The sequence below is a fragment of the Cyrtonyx montezumae genome, unplaced genomic scaffold (genome assembly GCF_038088225.1).
Source record: "Cyrtonyx montezumae isolate F1298 unplaced genomic scaffold, pur_monq_1.0 scaffold_8, whole genome shotgun sequence".
NCBI lineage: Eukaryota > Metazoa > Chordata > Aves > Galliformes > Odontophoridae > Cyrtonyx > Cyrtonyx montezumae.
This window is the reverse complement of record NW_027072089.1, coordinates 95,931,374-95,951,598: the sequence shown is the minus strand read 5'-3', so window position 1 is coordinate 95,951,598 and position 20,225 is coordinate 95,931,374. Positions and strand designations below refer to the sequence as shown.

General features: G+C 40.3%; 1 protein-coding gene across 1 annotated transcript in view; it reads right to left on the bottom strand.

The window, feature by feature from the left end:
- The window catches only part of ITGA9 (integrin subunit alpha 9), a 212,313-nt gene that overhangs the window by 172,057 nt on the left and 20,031 nt on the right, over positions 1-20,225 (bottom strand). Inside the window, exons 5-13 of the mRNA XM_065752710.1 lie at positions 17,805-17,872; positions 14,612-14,741; positions 12,987-13,072; positions 10,388-10,456; positions 6,902-7,039; positions 4,727-4,832; positions 4,507-4,601; positions 2,553-2,643; positions 1,995-2,040 (exon numbers count right to left, since the gene is read on the bottom strand). Of these exons, the coding sequence (XP_065608782.1) occupies positions 1,995-2,040; positions 2,553-2,643; positions 4,507-4,601; positions 4,727-4,832; positions 6,902-7,039; positions 10,388-10,456; positions 12,987-13,072; positions 14,612-14,741; positions 17,805-17,872 (829 nt within the window). The remainder of the gene's footprint in view (positions 1-1,994; positions 2,041-2,552; positions 2,644-4,506; positions 4,602-4,726; positions 4,833-6,901; positions 7,040-10,387; positions 10,457-12,986; positions 13,073-14,611; positions 14,742-17,804; positions 17,873-20,225) is intronic.

Sequence of the window (20,225 nt, the reverse complement as noted above, 5' to 3'; positions counted from 1 at the left end):
AGTTAAAATAGAAAGAAAAAAATGTGCAGCAAGCAGTAGATTCAATTCTAGCACAGTCCTCGAACTCCACAAGGCCATAAGCAAATCCCCTTCAGGGCTCTCACACCACAAGCCACTTAATTTGGAGGTGCGGGAGAGGGGGGAGAAGAGAGCAGGGACTGTAGTTACACCTAATTCATACTGACTGGAGCAAGCTTTGCATCAATCTCTGAGACAGCTGCTCAGACTCCTTTACCGCAGCCTGAAATAACAGCATAAGTTTGCTCTTTGAGATGGAAGATGGAGATAAATGCTAATCCTAGAAATACATACATGTACAAATACATACAATACAGTAGCAGGCGTATCAGGGGAAAGGAAAGAAGAAAAAAAAGGAGGAAAAATAGTGAGATTCCTAGGAGCGTGTCAGAATATGGAAATTACTCTCCAAATGCTTGGGAAGAAATAAAGAAGTAGATGTTGTAATTGACCTAGGAAAATATTTCTTCTAGAAAGAAGACATTTCTCCAGTCACGATGCTCTGATTTTTCCTTAACGTGAACTCACTTGGTCATTCATTGCAAACAAACAAATAAAGAACAACCATAAAGCATTCATTGAATGGCCAAACACACGAACAACATAGTGACTGCAATCCACCCCAAGCCCCACGCCTTCCACAAAAGCCTTTAATATCACTTGGCAAAACATTTGTTGGTTTTGGCCAAAAGACTTTACAAATGCTTCTGAAAGATAGTGAAGAAAGTTGATGCTTTTATCCTAATCTGAATCTAAACAGCATGAGACACACTCTGAACTGGCAGCAGTGGCCATTAATCAAGCTGCCCACATAGACAATGCTCACATCTTGGATGGAGGTCTCTACGCTGCTTCAGTGCATGTTGCTTTGTCTTTCTGACTGCCTTTTTCCATTCTGCAAAGAACAGCAGGCAGGAGAACCACGCACAGCTGTCCTTCAAGCAGCTTCATAGAAGCAGGGTTGTGAGGTTCTATCTCAGAGCATTTTACAGAGAGGCAATTGACTGCCTCTGCTTGCACGCTGATGGCATAGAAAGTCCTCCAAATGACTTGACCACCTGTTACACTTGTCATTTCTTTCTCCCTGTTTTTCAGTTCCATTGTTTATCTGACTCAAATGGAAACACAGCCAAGATTTCCCTGCTTTTAACAGAATGTAGGCTGGCACAGCTGTTGAGTAGTTAAAGCATTTTTCTGGATAGCCTTACCACAACTCATTAAGATGCAGGTATCTCCACTTCTAATGACACCTAGTTACTGGCAGAATTTTTCTATTAAACATTTACAAGTGTAATAGTGGAGTTACTGGCAAAATTAAAACTTCCCAATTCTTTCCCTAGGTCTGTAAGCCTCAAGCCTGCTTGCTCATACTGTCTGTTTCCACTTGAGTTAATTTGCTGAACCAAGTTGCCACATCTCTCTCCATCTGATGAAAGAAGCAATTTCATTTAATGCCTACAATTGAACAGTAGCACAAACACTGTGTGTATTAACATCTCCATATTTAATTTCCTTGAAGACTCTTACTTCATTCCACATCCCATTATAACTTGGGGAATTAAATTCTGGCATCATACACAGCTGGCTTTCTGCTACACTTTGTTCCCTTAAATCATAATTTATGTACTTTATGTAAATGCAAGAACAGTAAGAAAAAGTTCTCACAAACTTAGAGTGACCTTTCCCAAGAGGCACTGAGATGTAATGTTTCTCCTTCTGGCCTTAACTCATTGGTTTCTTCATGGCCCTGTGAGGCCTATGGTTATCCCTCACAGTGCTGCTTAAATTAAAACACACATTGTTCAGTACTGTACAGGTGTAAGATTATGCTTGAAAAATAATTCAATCTGCTGCTTCTGACTGCAGTAAATTAAGGAGAAAATCTGTGGGGTAGAAGACCCGGAGCACATTAGATATAAACAGAAAGCAGAAACAAAATTAAAACAGCAAAGGAGCAAAAAAGATATTGATATTACCTTAGAAGTACAACATGGTCTGACAAGAAGGCTCCAACAGTCATATCTGAAATGTAATTGTCTAAATGTTACAAACAAGAAATACACAAAATTCAGTTCTCACAAGTCCGTTGGTAAGTAAAGCATACATTAAAAAAAAGCATTTTCCAGGCTTAAGTCAGCCAGCTGGTCACTTATTACATCTAAAGCATTATAATCACATGATTAGGTCTGCAATGGTACTTCACTTCCACTTCAGAATTTGTTCCTTAGTATTAATATTTTTACTACATTTTTTTAAAGTTCATCATAGTGACTGAGCAGCTTCCAAGCAACTTCCACCCCTGGCAGGATACTAAGCACTCACTACTTTAATACCTCAGTTCACTGTCACAACTTCCCAAACCCCTGAATTAAGAAATCAGCTCAAATTTTTATCAGAAGCTTTAAATAACAGAGGGAGAAATACATCAAGCTTCAACAGTGTCCTGAAGCTGCAGGAACTAGCAACATGGAAACTACCAGCTGTACTGTTCTCCTACTGTACTCTCTACTGTTGCTGTGGAGCTGCACACATACCTGGATAACCATTGCCATCCATATCAACTCCCCCTGATATGGACTGCCCAAACATCCGCAGCATTGGGTTTATCGTCTGCCCAGACAGCTTCTGCAGTGGAAAACACACCAAGTGAAATCACTCACAGTCAGTAACACAAAGACACCTCTGACAGAAAAAGCAAAAACCTTGGAGCCTGATTTTCATGGTCACAGGGGCTCTCTTCCATCTGCAGGAAGGCTGTTAAGTGCAGGAAGCCCTTCTGCTCAGGGCTAGGAGAGGCCAACAATGGCTTACACCCGAACACACACCTGTATCGCAACCCCCATGCAGACCCAAGACAAATAAAGAGTACATCAAACACGTTTCATGGAGAAAGGGAGGAAATTTAACTGTGCCCCAGAGATTTTCCTTTTTTTGGTGTTTTGTTTTTTTTTCCCATTACCTTCATTTATGTAAATAAAAGTTCAAAGCGACATCTTCACAGAATTAATGATGAAGAGAAACAAAATCCTGCGCAACCATTTCTTTCCATGAAGTTTGCTAGCATACCCCAAGTCAAAATGATTAATTTTCATCCCACTTAAAAATTCTGTTTTTCATCAACTATTATGCGGTATTTTGTTATAGTTCAAAAGCTGTATCTCACTTCTGCCACCCCAGTGCAGAGATTAATTAGCTTCTCACATCACTCTTTTAATTACTAACAAAAAACTTTTTCTAATCAGCTTGAATTGTAAATGATTTTGTCTAAAGCAAATTAATACATCAAAATCTCTTTCTCTATGGCAATCTGATGTCTCACAGCTCTCATTCATCATGCTTGGCCACCAAAGTAAGTCCTGAACTCAAACCAGCAAATGATTGCAGAAGCTGCAGACAGCAGAAACCTACCCCACCAAGCAGTTGTGAGACTGTTGGTGGTGCTTCACAGCTTGGGACACGTGGCCAATGGGCTCTTCCTGGCCCACCCACAAAAGAACACAATATTTGACAAAGGGTCAGAACTTTGAGGATAAAGAGGAAGTCAAGTTGAGGGAAAGAAAGACATTCTGGCATCTGCATCCTGACAGACAGCAAAAAGCAATCCATGACATAAACACACTAAAAGGAAAGACTGCGCTTCGATGGTCTCTTAGAAAAGCCTCCAATGTAACCACTAATTAATTTTGCTTGAACTTATTTACTGTGGAGGATCCCACCCAGCAGCAAAACAAAACAGTCAGAACTTCAAACACATGGACAAAGGGTGGGAAACTTTAGGCTCTGGGCAAAGTGAATGTACTAGACAGAGACTAGGGGACACATGGGGCAGCGTGAGCATAATATTTATCCCCTCTACTGTCTGGTTACAGTTGCTGAATTGGACTGTGTCATGTCTACGGAAGACATTATAGCAAATCCCAGACTAATTTTAACTTCCCAGTAGTGGCTAGAAAGATAGTATCTATCATCTACTACTGACAAATGTTCTCATATCCAAAGGAGAAAGTCAACAAGCTCTGTAAAGGCAATTCTGGAGGGAACAGAAGAAAACCTAGGTCCTCTTCTTTCTCAGTAAGAGATGTTGGAAAAAAGTGCAACCTCCTGACTCTCACTTGCCTTTCCAAAATTTGTATATGCTTGATCTCTGCAAAATTTTCACTTCAAACAGAAGTGTAACTTCTAAAAACTGACACTGATATCCCCAGACTTTATCTGCTCCAAGCAGAAAGCTACGAGAAGGAAGACTGTAACACATGACAGTGAAAAATGATAGCAGACATGATACTGTCTCCTGACTAACATTATTTTACCTTATAGCATAAATACAGATAAACCTTGGGAGAAGGTATCTTCAAACTGGGACTGAGAATAAAATGCATGAATTGCACAAGGCTATCTATAAGGTGACCTGTAAGTACAGCTTATTTCTTTAGGTCCTAGGAAAAAGACTGCAGACAGATACTGTAAAAGACAGAAGGTGTCACATACCATAGAGTACTGAGGTACAATCCCGTTGGCATCCCCATGGTAAATATACACTGCTCCTATGTAGTTATCCTCCTTAGGTGCCCCAATGGCAACATCTGGAAAACAGTTCAGACGATAAACATTCCATCTCCACGCAGGGGGAAAATACTCCAATCACTCGTAATGACAACCTGCAGCACCAGGTTAGTCATAATGGAACAGCCCAGGAAAAGGCACCAACCTGGGAACCCATCATCATCGATATCACCAAGGGCAGCCATGCTCTCCCCAAAGTGTGCATTGTAGGCCCCGTCACCATCCAGGATGAGCTGCTCATCCAGCACACCCTAGAATAGAGGAAATAAAGCAGGCTGAGGGAAGTGCCGCCACAGGGAGCAACAGGTCAGAGCTGTGGGGCAACTATCGCCCGCACTGCCAAGGCATCTCCTTTCAGTGTGGATCAGCTAGGTGATAAAATTGAAAGGGTTAATAATAAAACAGAAAAATAGAGAGCACACAGATGATAAAAGCAAAACACTAAATTAACTAAATGATGACTAAATGCAGTCACAGGGCTTACTGAGCTCATGAAGATTTCAGACACCTAAAATGTAACAGCTCAGACCTTGCTCCACAAGCAGACTACATCTGAGGAGTAAAAACCTCAGTCCAGGCTTACTCAGCAAAACCTCAGTGAATCAAAGAGAATTCTTCCTTAAGCAGAGAACACTTGAGCAACTGGATTTGAAAATTTTTCTAGTATTGGATAGAAGGATTAAAGCAAACTCCCCAAAAAAGCTTTCTGAACTGCAGAACAAGGAAAAAGCTTTAGTTAAATGAAGAGACAGAGAAAACATCAGAATAAATCAGCTACGTACTCCTATGCCATGAGAAGCCTTATATGGATCTGGTATTTCTTGCCCACCCACTTTCTGGTTACATACATAAGCCTCAGCTTTTTCTTGCAGTCCTCCCTCAAGGGGAAAGGAACACTTCCACAAGAAAACAAAATTTAGTTACACAATCCAACTCTGTATGCACCTCAAGGGTTGTTTGGCTTTTGTTTTTGTTTTGTTAGGGTGTTTTTTGCTGGTTTTTTTTTTGCTTCCTTTGTGAATGAGGGTAAACCATCCTCTGGAACATGTAATAAAATCTTTTTCTTGGCTGCAGGGAGTTGCTGACTTTAAGAAAATCCCACATATTGAAATTGAAAACACAAGACAAGAGATATTCAGGCCTATATGAGCAACTCATTTCACTGCAGTTCTCGTAAGAAAGGGAAAAATGTAAGTATGCTATACCCAGCATCACTATGCATGCTTGTACTATAATGCAGTTTTCTCCTATTCACTACAGCACTGATGCCTGCAGAATGAAACTGCAATGATCACGCCTCAAAAGAAAGCCCACAGTCCTGCAAGCCACTGCTCCTTCAAGTAGTTCTTGCTGAAGGAGTTTTATTATTTAACTTTTATATTTTATAAAACTGAATCCACCAATGCTCTCAGTGTAAACAAGAAATATTAGGTATCAATTGGCTCAGCATTAGGAACTTATTCTGCTGGATGATCTGGCAGCAATACTGCAGTATACAGGTTGGACTACTTGGGGATCAAACTGAAAAAGTAAAGCTCATTTAAAGGAGAAGCACTAACAGAAAGTAAATTTACATCAAAGATGCTCTCAAGCCTCTCAAATGCTTCCTATAAGACTTGTGGTGAGTGCTACATCTAGCACAAACAAGCCCCGTACTTCAGAGTTCTTAAAATTCTGTTGAATCAATAGCAATTTAGTTTTAGTATGTAACAACTCCCTCTCTGAGAAAGCAAATTTTGCACCTGAATATTACTTGTGCAATAAGTAAGCATTCATTGTTGTCCTATAAATAGGACATAGAAATGATTTTGCTTTGGTGATAGAAGAAAGTTCAGACATTTCCAAGACTGCTGTTGGCACATGAGAAATCCAACAGTATCAGCTGATAAGACCTTCCCACCTCAGGCCACAGTGTGAAGATAACATGAATTCAGTCTCTGCTCTCCTTGCACAAGGACTCCAAAATCCCCAGACACTTTTGTTCCCATTTGTAGGTCCCAGTGACCACCCAAAACACAAAGTAAAACTCAGTCAAAGCAGCTGGCTTTACTTGGTTTTGGCACTGAAATCACATACAGCCACAAGTGCTGCAAAGCTCCAACATAAAACCAGAAACTTTCCCAGACCTCCTTGAAAGATTCACAACTCTATGATGAATGTGGGCTGGTCTCTGGGAAACCATGATACCAGATGAGTTTTCCATGACTCCATGTTACAGAAATTGAGTTTCAGCACGCAGAGCTGGAGAGGACATTAGCATTATCCTGCCCAGACCCACACCCATAAAATCCCTTACCAAGTAATTACTGGACATACTCACGTTTCCTCTGTTGATATAGACTGTGACTTGACCCTCATCTCTGATCTCAGAAAACATAGGTGCTCCAACCAGCAGGTCTGACAACCCGTCAGAATTCAGATCAACTGCACATAAGGAGGAGCCAAAGTAAGAGCCCATCTGTAACCAAGCCGAGTCACAACAAAGCATTCAGTATCTGCCCACACACAGGAGGAAATCATTTAGGCGTGTTTTTTGTTCTTTTTAATTTTAATTTCAAATGATGACCTGCTGCTTTATCACTCACAAATACTCCTACAGAGAAAGCCCAGGAGGATATATAGGGGATAACTAAGAAGAATTTAACACTTTACTGTTGACAGTGTATCATCTTGCATGCTCTATCAGAAAAATATATCCTTTTTTTGTTTTTTTTTATCCTGGAGCATGTTTAAGTGAGACACCCAGTCCTTTCTAGCCTAGGTTTCACTGGTCAAATGCTTAAAACCAGCAACAGGGTGAAATAGGTTTCCTAAACCAAGACCTGATTATTCACATCTAGTACTAGACTTCCTAAAGAGCTGAACTTCTACACAAGAAATCCTCTGACAATAGCCTAAAGGAAAAAAAAAAAAAAAAGGAAAAAAGAGGAGAAAAGACCATGAAAAGAGGTATCTGAAATTACCACACACCTGTTGAATATTTCCCCCTGCTCTACTTAAATCAGTCACCTTCAATTAGCAGCACTGGCTGTGGGTTTTGTTTATAGCCTTTTCTCTCAAATATGCACAGATGTGCTGATGCAAAGATAACTGTCAATAAAAAGTTTTCAGTTGATACAGAGAAAATAAGTCACTGTCCATCTCTAATTATTCTTGCTTGATAAAACTAAATTACTTAAGTTTAAGAAATTCATTAATTTAGTTACATCCTTTTCAATACAGGTGAATACAAAATTCTAATAATCTTCCAACCAGCACTAACATCATGAATTTAAAAGTACACAAAATGGAAACCAAAAGCAAGAATGATATTCTGCTCCTATTTCATCCACTTCTGCCTTCCCAGAAAAGGATGCCACAAGGCACGCTCTTTGAGATCAGCTAAATAACAGTTGCTAAATTAAAAGTGACTTCTGAAGGAAAATTTAAAATATATCACATGAACTTGAGAGCTATTAACATACCATGAAAAATAAAGGTTACAAAAATAATTACTTAGATTAGAAAGAATGCAGTTCTTCTATGTTCTCATGTTCCTCACTGCAGATCCCTAACCCTGCGGCCTTCACATCCGGTAGTTTCTGAGGCATAAGCAAGAGCTACTGGGCACAACAGGAGATGGGCAGCAGCAACTCTACTCCTTACAGTTTGTAAGATTTAAGAGCTGCTACATACATATAATGGGGTGAGTTAAGGATAGAGTTTCAGTTTGTAAGTCAGATTTCAGTGTTTGTGTGGGTTTAAGGTCAGACCTCAAACATCATTTGATTCCAGCTATTTTGTAGTTCAAGTTCCCTTGTGGATTTTTTATTTGTTTATTTTTTTTAATCCACTAAGGTTTTTAAACAAATTTCTCATGGGTAAGGAGTGAAACTTACGAAAAGCATTTCACTATGTATTTAGGCAGTTTTTAGGGGAAGGCTATTATTTACTTAACTGCAACATGGTACGTCTGCAATGTGGGTGAGTTCACAGAGCTGTGAGAACCTGACGTCCGTGCACTTAACATCTGTAATGAGAGACTGCCTTTTTCTTTTTTCCTCTCTGCATCTGATTTCCCTGTTCAGCCTCCCACAGAAAAAAAAAAAAATTAAAAAAGGAAAGAAAAAAAAAAAAGGAAAGAAGAAACTGCCCACTGTTAGTGTCTGTCCAACAGGAATGCCAGAACAATGAAGTTTCACACCACTGGGAAGAGACAAAGCATTTGGTGAGAGTTCATTTCCAATCACTGCTCAGTGCTAAGCATGTCTGGTTATATTTCAGTCACAAAATAGAGAAAGGGTGATTTAAGATGGGCTTCTCTTAAAATACAATTTTCATTTTGATTTTACAGAATTTGTAGAAAACATACTACTGGGGAATAAGGCGACGACAGCCTAAAGTATTTGTAGGATGTAAATACTTGATAAGTTAAGAATAATACCATTAAACTGAAAAAGGAAAGTTTTGGCTAAGATCTAGAAACTTCCTGATAGCTCTGTTTATTAGGCTGAGGAATAGTTCTCCAGGAGCAGATCCTTAGGGACATTTAAAAGTCAATACGGATAAAAATGAACAGGAAGCAATCAAACACAGGAGATGCCCTCGATGAACTGGGAGGGCTTTTCCTTTCAAGATGTTGGCAATCCCACTACAGTGTAGAGAAAGACAAATTTTGGATACTCTTAAGTTTCAGCATCCACCCACATATCCTTGCCTTTTTTACCTATTCCAGGCATGCTTTTGAAGACTCCAAAAGTGTTTCAGTGGGAAAAAATAAATAAAAATAATAAAAGTAAAAATAAAAGTAAAAATAAAAATAAAAATAAAAATAAAAATAAAACATGCTAACACTTCCAACTTGATACAGCCAAATGCTTGAGGTCTTTCTGAGGGTGGACAGTCATTCTAGAGCCAGACACCACCAGCGACCTTTTTGTTCTGCATTTCCTCTCATCTCAAGAGAATACAGACAATGCCATGTAAAGGGAGTCTTGTCCTCAGGATATTATTTCCAAATAAATCAACTTATTTGTTTTTACCTATAGCTAGACATACTACCTGCTTCATTCGCCATCTCCAACAACATCTCTAACAAACTGCCAGGGAAGACTGCAGGCTATTTCATACTCAAACACATCACTGCACAGGGAATCTCACTAGCATTCACTACATTTCTAAGGAGGAGAAGAGAGATCAGCTCTAAGGCACTAACGCTAATAGTAATACTCAAGACTGATTAATGGCAGATGGGGAAAAAAAAATTCAGTGCCTCTCTGAAGCAATGAAACTGCTCCTCTACAAAACAGCGTAACTCTCACATCAATGCCATGTCTCTTTGGGGCAGACAAAAACAGCATGGGGCCTTATGCAGTAAACCAAGCTCCAGGTTACCCAGAGCCACCAGTAACATCCAGTCAGAGGAAATCTCTCCCTCTGGGCTCAGAAAGCAAAAGCAAAAGCTGCTGCTACATTTGTGTGAAGATAAAGAAAAACACGAGTAAAATATTCAAGAAGACACTTGATTTCAGTCCCATGGTCACTGAAAAGACATTGTAGTCACCACCATTACACAAGAAAGGGAATATTCCTGGTTTGTACAGGTTTACACGTTTGGTAAGGATGAGGAGAAACAGCATCTGCTTGAAAACTCATGAAGCAGTGAATTGAAAGTGATGCTCTGAGATAACCCTGCCATTATTTCCCCTTCCTCCACCCTCACATGAAAACATACAAATAGAAAAGCTCATCTTTTTTCTGAGATAACCCTGCCATTATTTCCCCTTCCTCCACCCTCACATGAAAACATACAAATAGAAAAGCTCACCTTTTTTCCTGAAGCCTGAAACATTTTTATTAAAGAGCCTGATCGTCTGTCTGTTCTGAAAATATAAACCTGAAAAGTAAAGGAAACAAAAGGTTAACTAATACTATAATAAAAGCACGTAATGGTGCACCACTGATGCTTTCTTAGTGTTATTTGCATCATGATGATAACCATGGCTACTGTCAAACTGCAATTTCAAGATTATTTATTACTCAGTCATATTTTAAAAGGCAAAGCAGTGACTTCTCCACTTTCTCAAGGAATTATAGGCCTCCTTTCATGGGAGATGCTTGAATGCTATCTTGTCACTTGCTTTTTTTTTTTTGAGTACACGTGTATGTGCACACACAAGTACCTAAAATCACCTCATTAGGGAACACTCCACATCGCAAACCAGACACATTTGGAGACTGCTAGGGAACAAGAAGGGCAAAGTTCTGACAAGGCATGAGGCTGTTTCCCCTTCCCCTGCCCAGCCTTCCATTCCCTGGGATCAGTGCCTGCACATACATCATTGCAAAGTTCTTCACAATACAAGAGTAGAAATCCCAGTAGAACCACTCCGTGCTTTTGCACTGCTTTTGCCTGAAAGGATCTCTAAATCACAAAGCTTCTCAAACACAGTCCACTTGTTGCTCATTTCTGTAGAAGAAATGGCCGTCACAGAGAGTTCCTGGTGAAGAATTATTAATACAGGTCCAATCTTAAATATTCTACCAAAAAAATTAAGACCTAAAGTACATGGCTTGTAGGAAAGGACTCCCTTTAGCAGAGAGGCTGGCTCAGTCAGTGTTTCAGACTCCTCCAGCACTGGACAGGCTCTTTCTCAGCAGGTTCTTAGAATGTTTGTGGGATTGAAGAATTTCTTACTTCCAAGGCCATGCAGCAGAGCCAAGCACTTGACATATTTGAATACATGGGGAATTATTAATAGGTGGTGAGACAGGAGAGTTCAAAGCCATTCTTAACTGCATGCTGTGTTCTCAGTTAACTGCAGACAGTTGTTTTAGATATAAAGGACTCCCCAGTTTTTGCAGCAGCAAGTACGTGGTGCCAGGTGTCACAGCTCCAAACCATTTTAATAATGACACTCCCAGTGCCATTTGGGAAATGACTCCATCTCGCTAAGTGTCTTGGCTTCCTCCTCAATGGAAAGGGTGTGACAATGGTAATCATTTTCTCTCAGGAAAGTGGCAAGAATTAGCTCATTAAAGAGTGTGGAAAGCACAACAGGACTGCTCAGCATAACATTGTGTATTGAACACCTGTTACTGCTTCCCTCATCGTTCACTCCTGCTACCCACATCCCATGCAAAGGAGAGTAACAGAAGCCCCTGCAAGCAGAGCAATAGTCACTAACCTACAGAGTCAGCTGCTTCCTCATGGATCTCATGTTAGCAGCTGGGATTTTTTACTCTTCTTTTTATAAAATTTAAATATGTTCCTCCAGTGAGACTGGAAAGAAGACTCGCTGGAGCAGTTGCAAAAGAACACCTGGGATAAGGAAGCTAATGCTTTCCTGTGGATGCCTTCTCAATAGCAAATGAACTGCTACTATATCCCCTATGTCCTAGGCATGCCAGGTAAGGCGTATGTACCACGTTCATCCTCCACTTTGATTTTGTTTTCCCTGTTTTCTCTGCTACTCTTGGGATACTGTTACTGCCAAAAATAATCTGCCTAAGCCAAGGGACGGTGTGCCTGCTAATGGACACCTCCCACTCGGTACTGTTACAATTCAGCTACTGCAGATACCCCTATAGAACAGAAGAGGGAAGAAGATGAAAAGACACTCTGCTGAAACTCATGGTGGCAGTAGGCCCCCAAAGGACTTAAAGAAAGAGTGGGGAAAGCAGATCTTCTGCATCCCTCCCTCTCTCTCCCTACTCCTTCTCCTCCACCTTTGGTTCGGAAGTGTTAATGGGGTCCCAGCACAACCTTACCCTGCTCCCTATAGCAGCCATGTGTCCCACACAGGAATTGCAGGCCCAGCTCCACCTGGCCATTCACATGCTTACACCTTTGAGATGGCATATACCTACAGGAAAATCTTTTTATTTTTTCCTTCTCAAGGGCTTGACACCAAGATTTCTGAATACAGTTGGCAGAAACCAATATGCTAACCTACTAGAGAGACATCAAAAGACATTTCATGCTATTAGAGGTGCTATCCTGAAGGAAATATGGAACCGCTCTGAATGAGGAGTGCTGTCAGATATCTGAAGAAAGCAAGAAGACAAAAATTAATTTTCAATTTTTCTCCTTTCTGAGCAAGGTTTAAGTGATGCCTGTGCATTAGAAATCATAGATACAAGAGGTATGAAAGAAATGCTGCCAGCATCTCATTAACGTAATTATTTAAAGGATTGAGTGGGAAAGAAAGGAAAGAGAGGGAGGAAGAATGTTAAGCATCAGAGAGGACAGGTAGAGAAAATTTGATGACTTCATCAAACTACCTCACCTCTTCCTTGCACAGTGTTCCTAAACTGCTCTGTAGACAAAAATCTCCTGGCTTCTCTGATATGTGGGAATTGTGCCAATGCTACTCTGTTTGCCCAGTTAAATCTGACCACATTTTTGTTGGGACAAAAAGCCACACCTTTCCAATGCCTCCATCCTGAGGAGCTCCTCCCACAACATCCGTGGTAGTTGGCTGAGAGAAATGGCCTGCTGTCACTGCATATCCTGAGTGGGAAAGGAAAGAATAAAGATAAATTAATCAGAAATAAAAAAAAAAAAAAAAAAGGAAAAAGACTGAGAAATAGGTGAGCCATCTGGGGAGTCCTCATCAGGTTTCACTGTGACTCTTGAACTGTACCTCACAGCATTACAAAAACTTTTTGTGCAGGATACTCCAGTATTCAATTCCAGAGCACAAGGCAACAGGAAACAGTGGTACAGCCTCTAGTACTCTTTCAAAAGTCAACAGAAAAAAAGATGAAGGTATAGCCAGCAAAAAACCCACAGAAGTGCATGCAAAACAGTTACAGGGAACAGCTGGAAAACCTTGAGTCTAAAAGGAAGGTAGTAAAACAGGAGCGTGTAGACAGAGAAAACAAAACAAGAACATCACTGCAGAGAAGCATCACATCAGAGAGAGACAGTTCCACATCAGCCAGACAAAAGTATCCTCCTTTAGTTAAAATCACTGCCCAGAGAAAGTCAGGAAAATTATCTACATGGATTTTTGGTGGAGAGGAGACCAGAGAACAGTAGACAAAAACGTCAGAAAAGTTAATGAGTTAAGAAGACATCTGTTTATGTAAGAATAAAAAGGGAGGATAGATCAAAGAGTGCGTTTGACAGGAGATCAAAGATTTGATCTTATCTGTTATATTAAAATGATATATAATAACCAAAGAAGAGTGAAGTACTTTCTTTCTAAGGTTGTCTTGCATTTGACTTGATCTTCTGCTGTAAATTATGAGGCTCTTGTCTGCATTGTAAACATTGTAATTCATGTCTATCAGTGGCAAAATCTATGTATGCCCTGAAATACGTGCATACACTCCTCATTTAGTTATCTGCAAGCAGCATCTTCCAAGTGGTACTTTTTTTTAAAGACTAAAGGTTAAGGGGAAAAAAGAGAGGTCGGTGAGAGTCTTCAGTCAAACATCATCAAACCATTGACTGAAATGCCTCCTGAGTCTCAATAGTGCTAGGTTTGGTGGAAGCCCTTAATTTAAATATGTTTGGGACATTAGCTGGCTTTAGAACAAGTAAAACCAATGGAGTTCACACTGAAGGTGTACTCAAACCTGTAGCCAATTCTTCCTCCAGTGAGCCACTTACATGGCAGTACTTCTGTAATAAATTTATCTCTGCAATATACCCTCTGTAACTAGGTTTTACAGACACATTACAGACAGGTGTAAGTAGACACATAACCTAACCAAGGACGTAATTTTTCCATCACAGGGCAAAAAGACAAATGTAGGAGGTCTGCTACCCATCAGTATGCTTCTCAGTGCATCTTCTATACTACTAAAATGACAGCAAAGGTTGGAAAGATTTTTGGTTGGTTTGTTTTTCAAAAAGGGACTACTCAGATACTTTCCTAGATTATGTTTCTTTCCAAACAGGTAACACTTCTAACTCAAATGTTTTTCCTTTTACACTTTTCTACAACATCAAAAAATATCAGCATCAACTTTGCAGCACCAAAGCCCTGAACCATGTTGCTCAGCTAATCCACTCTCACAGCAAGCACAAAGAGCTGCTTACCAAGGTAAGTGTAACGCCTGGCTATCACAGCATCATCGTTCAGCTTGTAATAAGTGTTGTCAGTGAGATTCAGTACTTTGACTGTTCCTGTCCAGTAATAAGATCCTGGTGCCCCCATGATGACCAGCTCCTGCAGCAAAGAAAAACAGCAGGATGTGAAAAGAATGGGGAAAAAAAAATAAGCAATAATCAAAACTGGACAAGAATTTATGCTTCATGCAGTTAACGGGAAAGGGTACAAGACATTACCATAAAACACCAAATAGCAGCCTATCTATAAGAACCTCCATTCTGCAAGCATGCTGCATATTTTCCTTTTCAAACATGGAGGCCACTTCACATGTTCTGGTGATATTAAGACTCCCATTTCTTTGCCTTACTTTTGCTCAGTTGCATTGCAACTTCAATAAAAGGCACCCACAAACAGTCAAACTTACCCCTTCTAACACAACCACTTATCCACCTGCTGACATTCCCAGTTCCCCTCAGTAAGACCCAAAGTCACAAGCAACACTGGAGAAGGTGCAGTGATGACACTGCAGGTATTTTAAACAGCAGCTGTGACACAGAAGGCGAGGAAAGCAAGATAAGATGAGCTTCAAGTTGAATCCTACGCTCTGAAATCACTGGCTGAGTACCAAGGAAAGATGAAAAAACACAGAGCAACACGATGCTTTGGCTGTACTGGTCCAGGAAGAGAAGGAGAACAGCTTTTTTATCTGCCCACTGTAAGAAGCATACTTCTCTAAAGGAAATTAACTGGTTGAAAACAGTGCTTCCAGTTCAATTCCCTCCAGTTCAAGTTCATCCAAACTGAACTTTTCTAGCTCTAGAGCATTCAACCCTCAGAACTCTTTCCCAAGAGAGGGAGAATATACGTAACACTAATATAGTGTTTAAAGAAAAAAAAAAGTTTTCTCCAAACACTTGGAAAGCAACTTAAATTCACCTTTCTAAGACTCAGGCTATAACAAGTAAAAATGTCCACATTGTTTTCCGGTTATTCAGAAGAGGTCAAAAAAGAGAAGGAAAACGTTTTCCTTTTATTTTCCCTGTTTCAAATGGGTGAGAAAAACTTCTTGTTCTGTTTTCGACACATGGAAACCTAGATAGACACATGAACTCAGTTCCAGGAATTTCTTTGCTATTTTTGTCACAACAATTTGAAAGCAAAAACTGAATGGATATTTTTTTTCGAGCTGGCTTTTAGTCACAGAAGATCGCCATCTCGCTTGCTTCTGGGAAAATGGACTTTTTTTTCCCCTTTCCTATGACAAAGCATTAGCATGAAACACCACTGCGTGACAAAATTAAGACATGAGATTATTATTATTATTATATTTTTTTGTTTGTTTGTTTGCCATAGTCAGAGGGGGATCCTGTTGTTTACAGGGGTAGGACAAGTACTTTTAGTTTTGTGAATTATAATATCAGTCTAAAAAAAGAAACAGTCATTATTGACTACCAAATAATTTTATTTAGAAAAAGAAAATGAAGGGAGGAGATGAAGATGCAGGGTGTGTGTGTGTCTTCCATGTATCAAAGCATCCAGCTACCTCACAGCTCAAAGCTGCACTCCTGGAAAGCAGCAGATATGGCTTTAAATACCCACAACAAAGGATTCAGTGAAGCCTGAAGAGCGCTAAGTCCAATAAAGTTCTACAGTCTCAAAGACTGAAGACAGATGCTGTGCCTCACTGTTTCCTTCAACACAAACCACGGGTGAACTTGTGGCAAATGAATTCCATTCCCCAGATTCTGCGCTGAATGGCTGCTGTTTCAGGCTTGTTAAACAAGGGAAATTCCTAATAAAGCGAAGGGACAGGACCACATACTCAGCCAAAGTGGAAGATAGGCCCAGTCACAGCTTTTTTCCTTGGGAGCAGCTGTGTCCTTGAGGTCAAAGGATCACTGACCATCAGGAACAAGCATCAGCAGCACTGAAAATATGGTAGGAGCTTGCCTCTTTGACCCAAAAAGCTATTTATCTGCATTTCCTGCTCAGTCTGAAAGCACTGGAGCCACCACAATTACCCCAGGCAATGAAAGTTCAAAGCTATCTTCTGAACTATGGGAGTAAAGAAGGATTTAAGCTTGGGAACAGCAGCAGGTTGGAGAGCATGGAGAAACCAGGAAACAGCTGCTGCTGTTGAGCATCAAGTTATCAGGTAGTGCCACTGCAGCACCAGCACCTGCCATTCCGGTTTACTTGGACATCAGCTCTTGCCAGAGCAGAGAGGACACTGTTAATCTGGCTGTATCAGCCTCGACAAGCCCTGCAGCCCAACACATGCTTATTTAGGAGTGAGTGTATACTGGACACGACAGCAACAAGGAGCCTGACATGCACTAGAATAGTTGTGTGTTTGTTGTTTTTTTCCTTTTTTAAACCTTGAAACGTTTCAAAAACCTTCAAAAACATACATAAGGGAATAAATTAATCTTTGCCTTAACTAAAATATGATTGATAAGAGCATTGTCTGGCAAAGAATACAATCCAGTATTTATAATAACTCTGGATGCTATTTGTTTTTTAAACCACGTTTTTGAAATGAAGAACTGAAGCATAACCAAAAAAAGGGCATTTCCTACCTTACTTATATAACTATATATGTGCGTGTGTGTATGTTAATGTATTGGTACAGATCACAGAATCACAGAATGTCAGGGATTGGAAGGGACCTCAAAAGATCATCTAGTCCAATCCCCCTGCCAGAGCAGGAATATCTAGATAAGATCACCCAGGAATTTATCCAGGCAGGTTCTGAATGTCTCGGGAGAAGGAGAGCTCACAACCTTTCTGGGCAGCCTGTTCTAGTGTTCTGTTACCTACAGATGCACACACGTTTAAACAAATCCTTACAGGGAAAATTGCTTTAGATCACCAACAAAAGAAAATAGTATTAGACACAGAAATATTTTGTCATGGGTTTTGAAATGGACATAACAATAATATCCCCTGAGTTTGCTCACTCATGTTTGGTCCCAGACTTGTCAAGATGAATTCACCTACATTATGAAGCACTGGTTGGACAGGCAGACAGACAGGCAGTATAGAGGCAAGAGAATGTTTGCTGTGTTACCGCAATTAGGCTTGCAGAATGGCTGCACTTGAAGGCTCCCTTCCCTGGACACATGTATCAGAAGAGCCCACTCACAGCCCCAGTTCCCACGGTTCAGTACTTCTACTCACCTCAGTGAAGAAGCCTGCGATCCCCGCCTGGCACGAGCCATGCTCCTCCCCGTACTTCTTCTTATACTCTGGGCAAGAGAAGTAAAGAACTGTAGTCAGTTGTGGTCATGCTGGCACCTCACCTCTGCACAGCAGGCTTGTCCCATCTGAGTTTCTGTACCACCCTACATGCAGCCTGGGAGGCTGCTAATGGTGGGACGAGGTCCCCCACAAGCATCACTGGCAGAGGGATGCTTTGGGACACTGGAGTAAGGGAGACAACAACAGAAACAACTAGAAAAACCTACACTGCTCTTAAAAAAAAAAAAAAAACACTAAACTCAAGGCCTCAAGAGGAAGAAATCACGTTCCACCTGTCAGGTTTTTTTGGTTTTTTTTCCTGAGCACTGAATTCAAATATTTACCATAATGAGTGCACAGCTTCAGTGTATTGCCACTTCCTGCATGTTAGAGTATGTTCCAAAGGACGAAAAAAAGTTCCAGGAGAAAGGGTAATTCAGGCTCCAAGTAGTCCCTATATAGCCTGGAATATTTTTTTCCCCTCACAATCTTGTTAAGCATTATTAACTTATTCCTAAATCATAGGAAAAAATAAATAAATAAATGCAATCAGTGAGCAAATGGTCTTTTCAGAACCGAGCTAATTCCTCGCAGGCTACGTTTTATCATACTGAAGATCAAAATGAATTATAAAGTACTGCCTTCTCACCACTTCCTTATTCTACATAACAATACATGTAACACATGATATGTAATTATATCTTTTTATATAGAGATATATCTATACATTATATCCTTAAGATCTTAGGAAGATAATGTATACTGATATAAATCAAAATTATACATCATACTGTATTATATGTTTTGTAATATATAAATACATCACTATATACATGACTGTATATTGAATGAAAAAGAGAGAAAATCACTACACATTTAATCAGTACCTATATACATTTAAAAAAATTAATGAAAAAATTAACATATGCTCTGCATATGCATTAACATATGCTCTGTGTATGCAAGGAGGGGCTCACCCTGACAGGTCCTAGTGCCCAGCACAGCTACCCCAGGCAGATACAGGGACAGCTGTGTCCCCAAACACATACTGTTCACATTAGGAATGTGCAGCAGCATGCCCACAGAACACACAAAAATAAGTTCACCATGCTTTCTCTTGGCTGTTCAGGCATCACCAAGGCTCAGGATTGCTGGCTGCTCACATATAGTCTCTGACTAAGACAGGCATTCTTCAACTGGAAAAAATACTTGTTTGTAGACATGAAAGCTTTAAATTAAGCACCAATGAGGAAATGCCAAAGGACATTTCCTGAGAAATACTGCCTGAGTATCCTGAAGGCCATGCTTTCCCTTTGGCTGCATTTCTGGCCTTGCATGGGATGCACTGCAGCAAGCAAGCTTTGCATTTGCCCAAATCATGCCCTTTCACTTCCAACCATGTCATTTTTCTTCTACTTGACACACTGAGGCACGAAACATGTTCTGCCTCTTCCTGAATACACATTCAAGCTGTGGTATCTCCCAGCTGTTGGTAACCCAAGCTCACACCCTGCCCTGGCTGTCAGGAGGCATCCCCTGACTGAGTGCACACCTTGGCAAGAGGTTTACCTGGTGCAGGGCATTAGGCTTCAACCAGCCCCTGCAGCTGAGCCCCGCTGATGGACTGATGGATTGAAAATAGTGCATTTCCCTATAAAAACAGTATCAGGCTTGGCTCATAGCTTCTTCACGTATCTCCTTCAATCAATTAATCAAACAAATTTCTTTAAAACAGAAAGGGGAAATTGCCATAGTATCTATCAAGCAAATAATAATTGCATGAAATGGCTCAGCACAGGATGAAAGAAATAAATCTTCTTCCTTGGGATTTTTTCTTTTTTTTTTTTTTTCACATTTCTCCTTTTGCAAACAATCTTTTCAACATTATTTTTCCAATCCATCCTTCCTCAACTATCTGACCAAGCTTTGATTACATAACAAGCAGGTTGTGCCTTACATCACACCTTCCACAGTACAATCAAAAGCCTCAAACACATTGCAGCTCCCTCAGAAACTGGAATTTGGCGATATGCAAGTCCTGAGCATCCTCCAAATCATAGCCCCATGTCACTCAAGCCAACAGAGAGGCTTTCTCTGCAAATTCTTGTGGATAAGTGGCCCAGCTCACACAAGCTGTCCGTTGAAAGCTGCAGATACAAACCAGGGGAATGTAGAAGTACAGGAGGACAACAAAAGAAACGGTAACAACTTCAACCATACAACAATGCAGCTGTTCAAAGTTGGTGGATGAGCCCACAGTTTGTTGCACACAACTGGATAAAACATGTGAGATTACTTCATTCTCGAGATAAAGAAGTTTTCCTTCCCATAAAACAACATGCGTACAAAAATTAAACTACT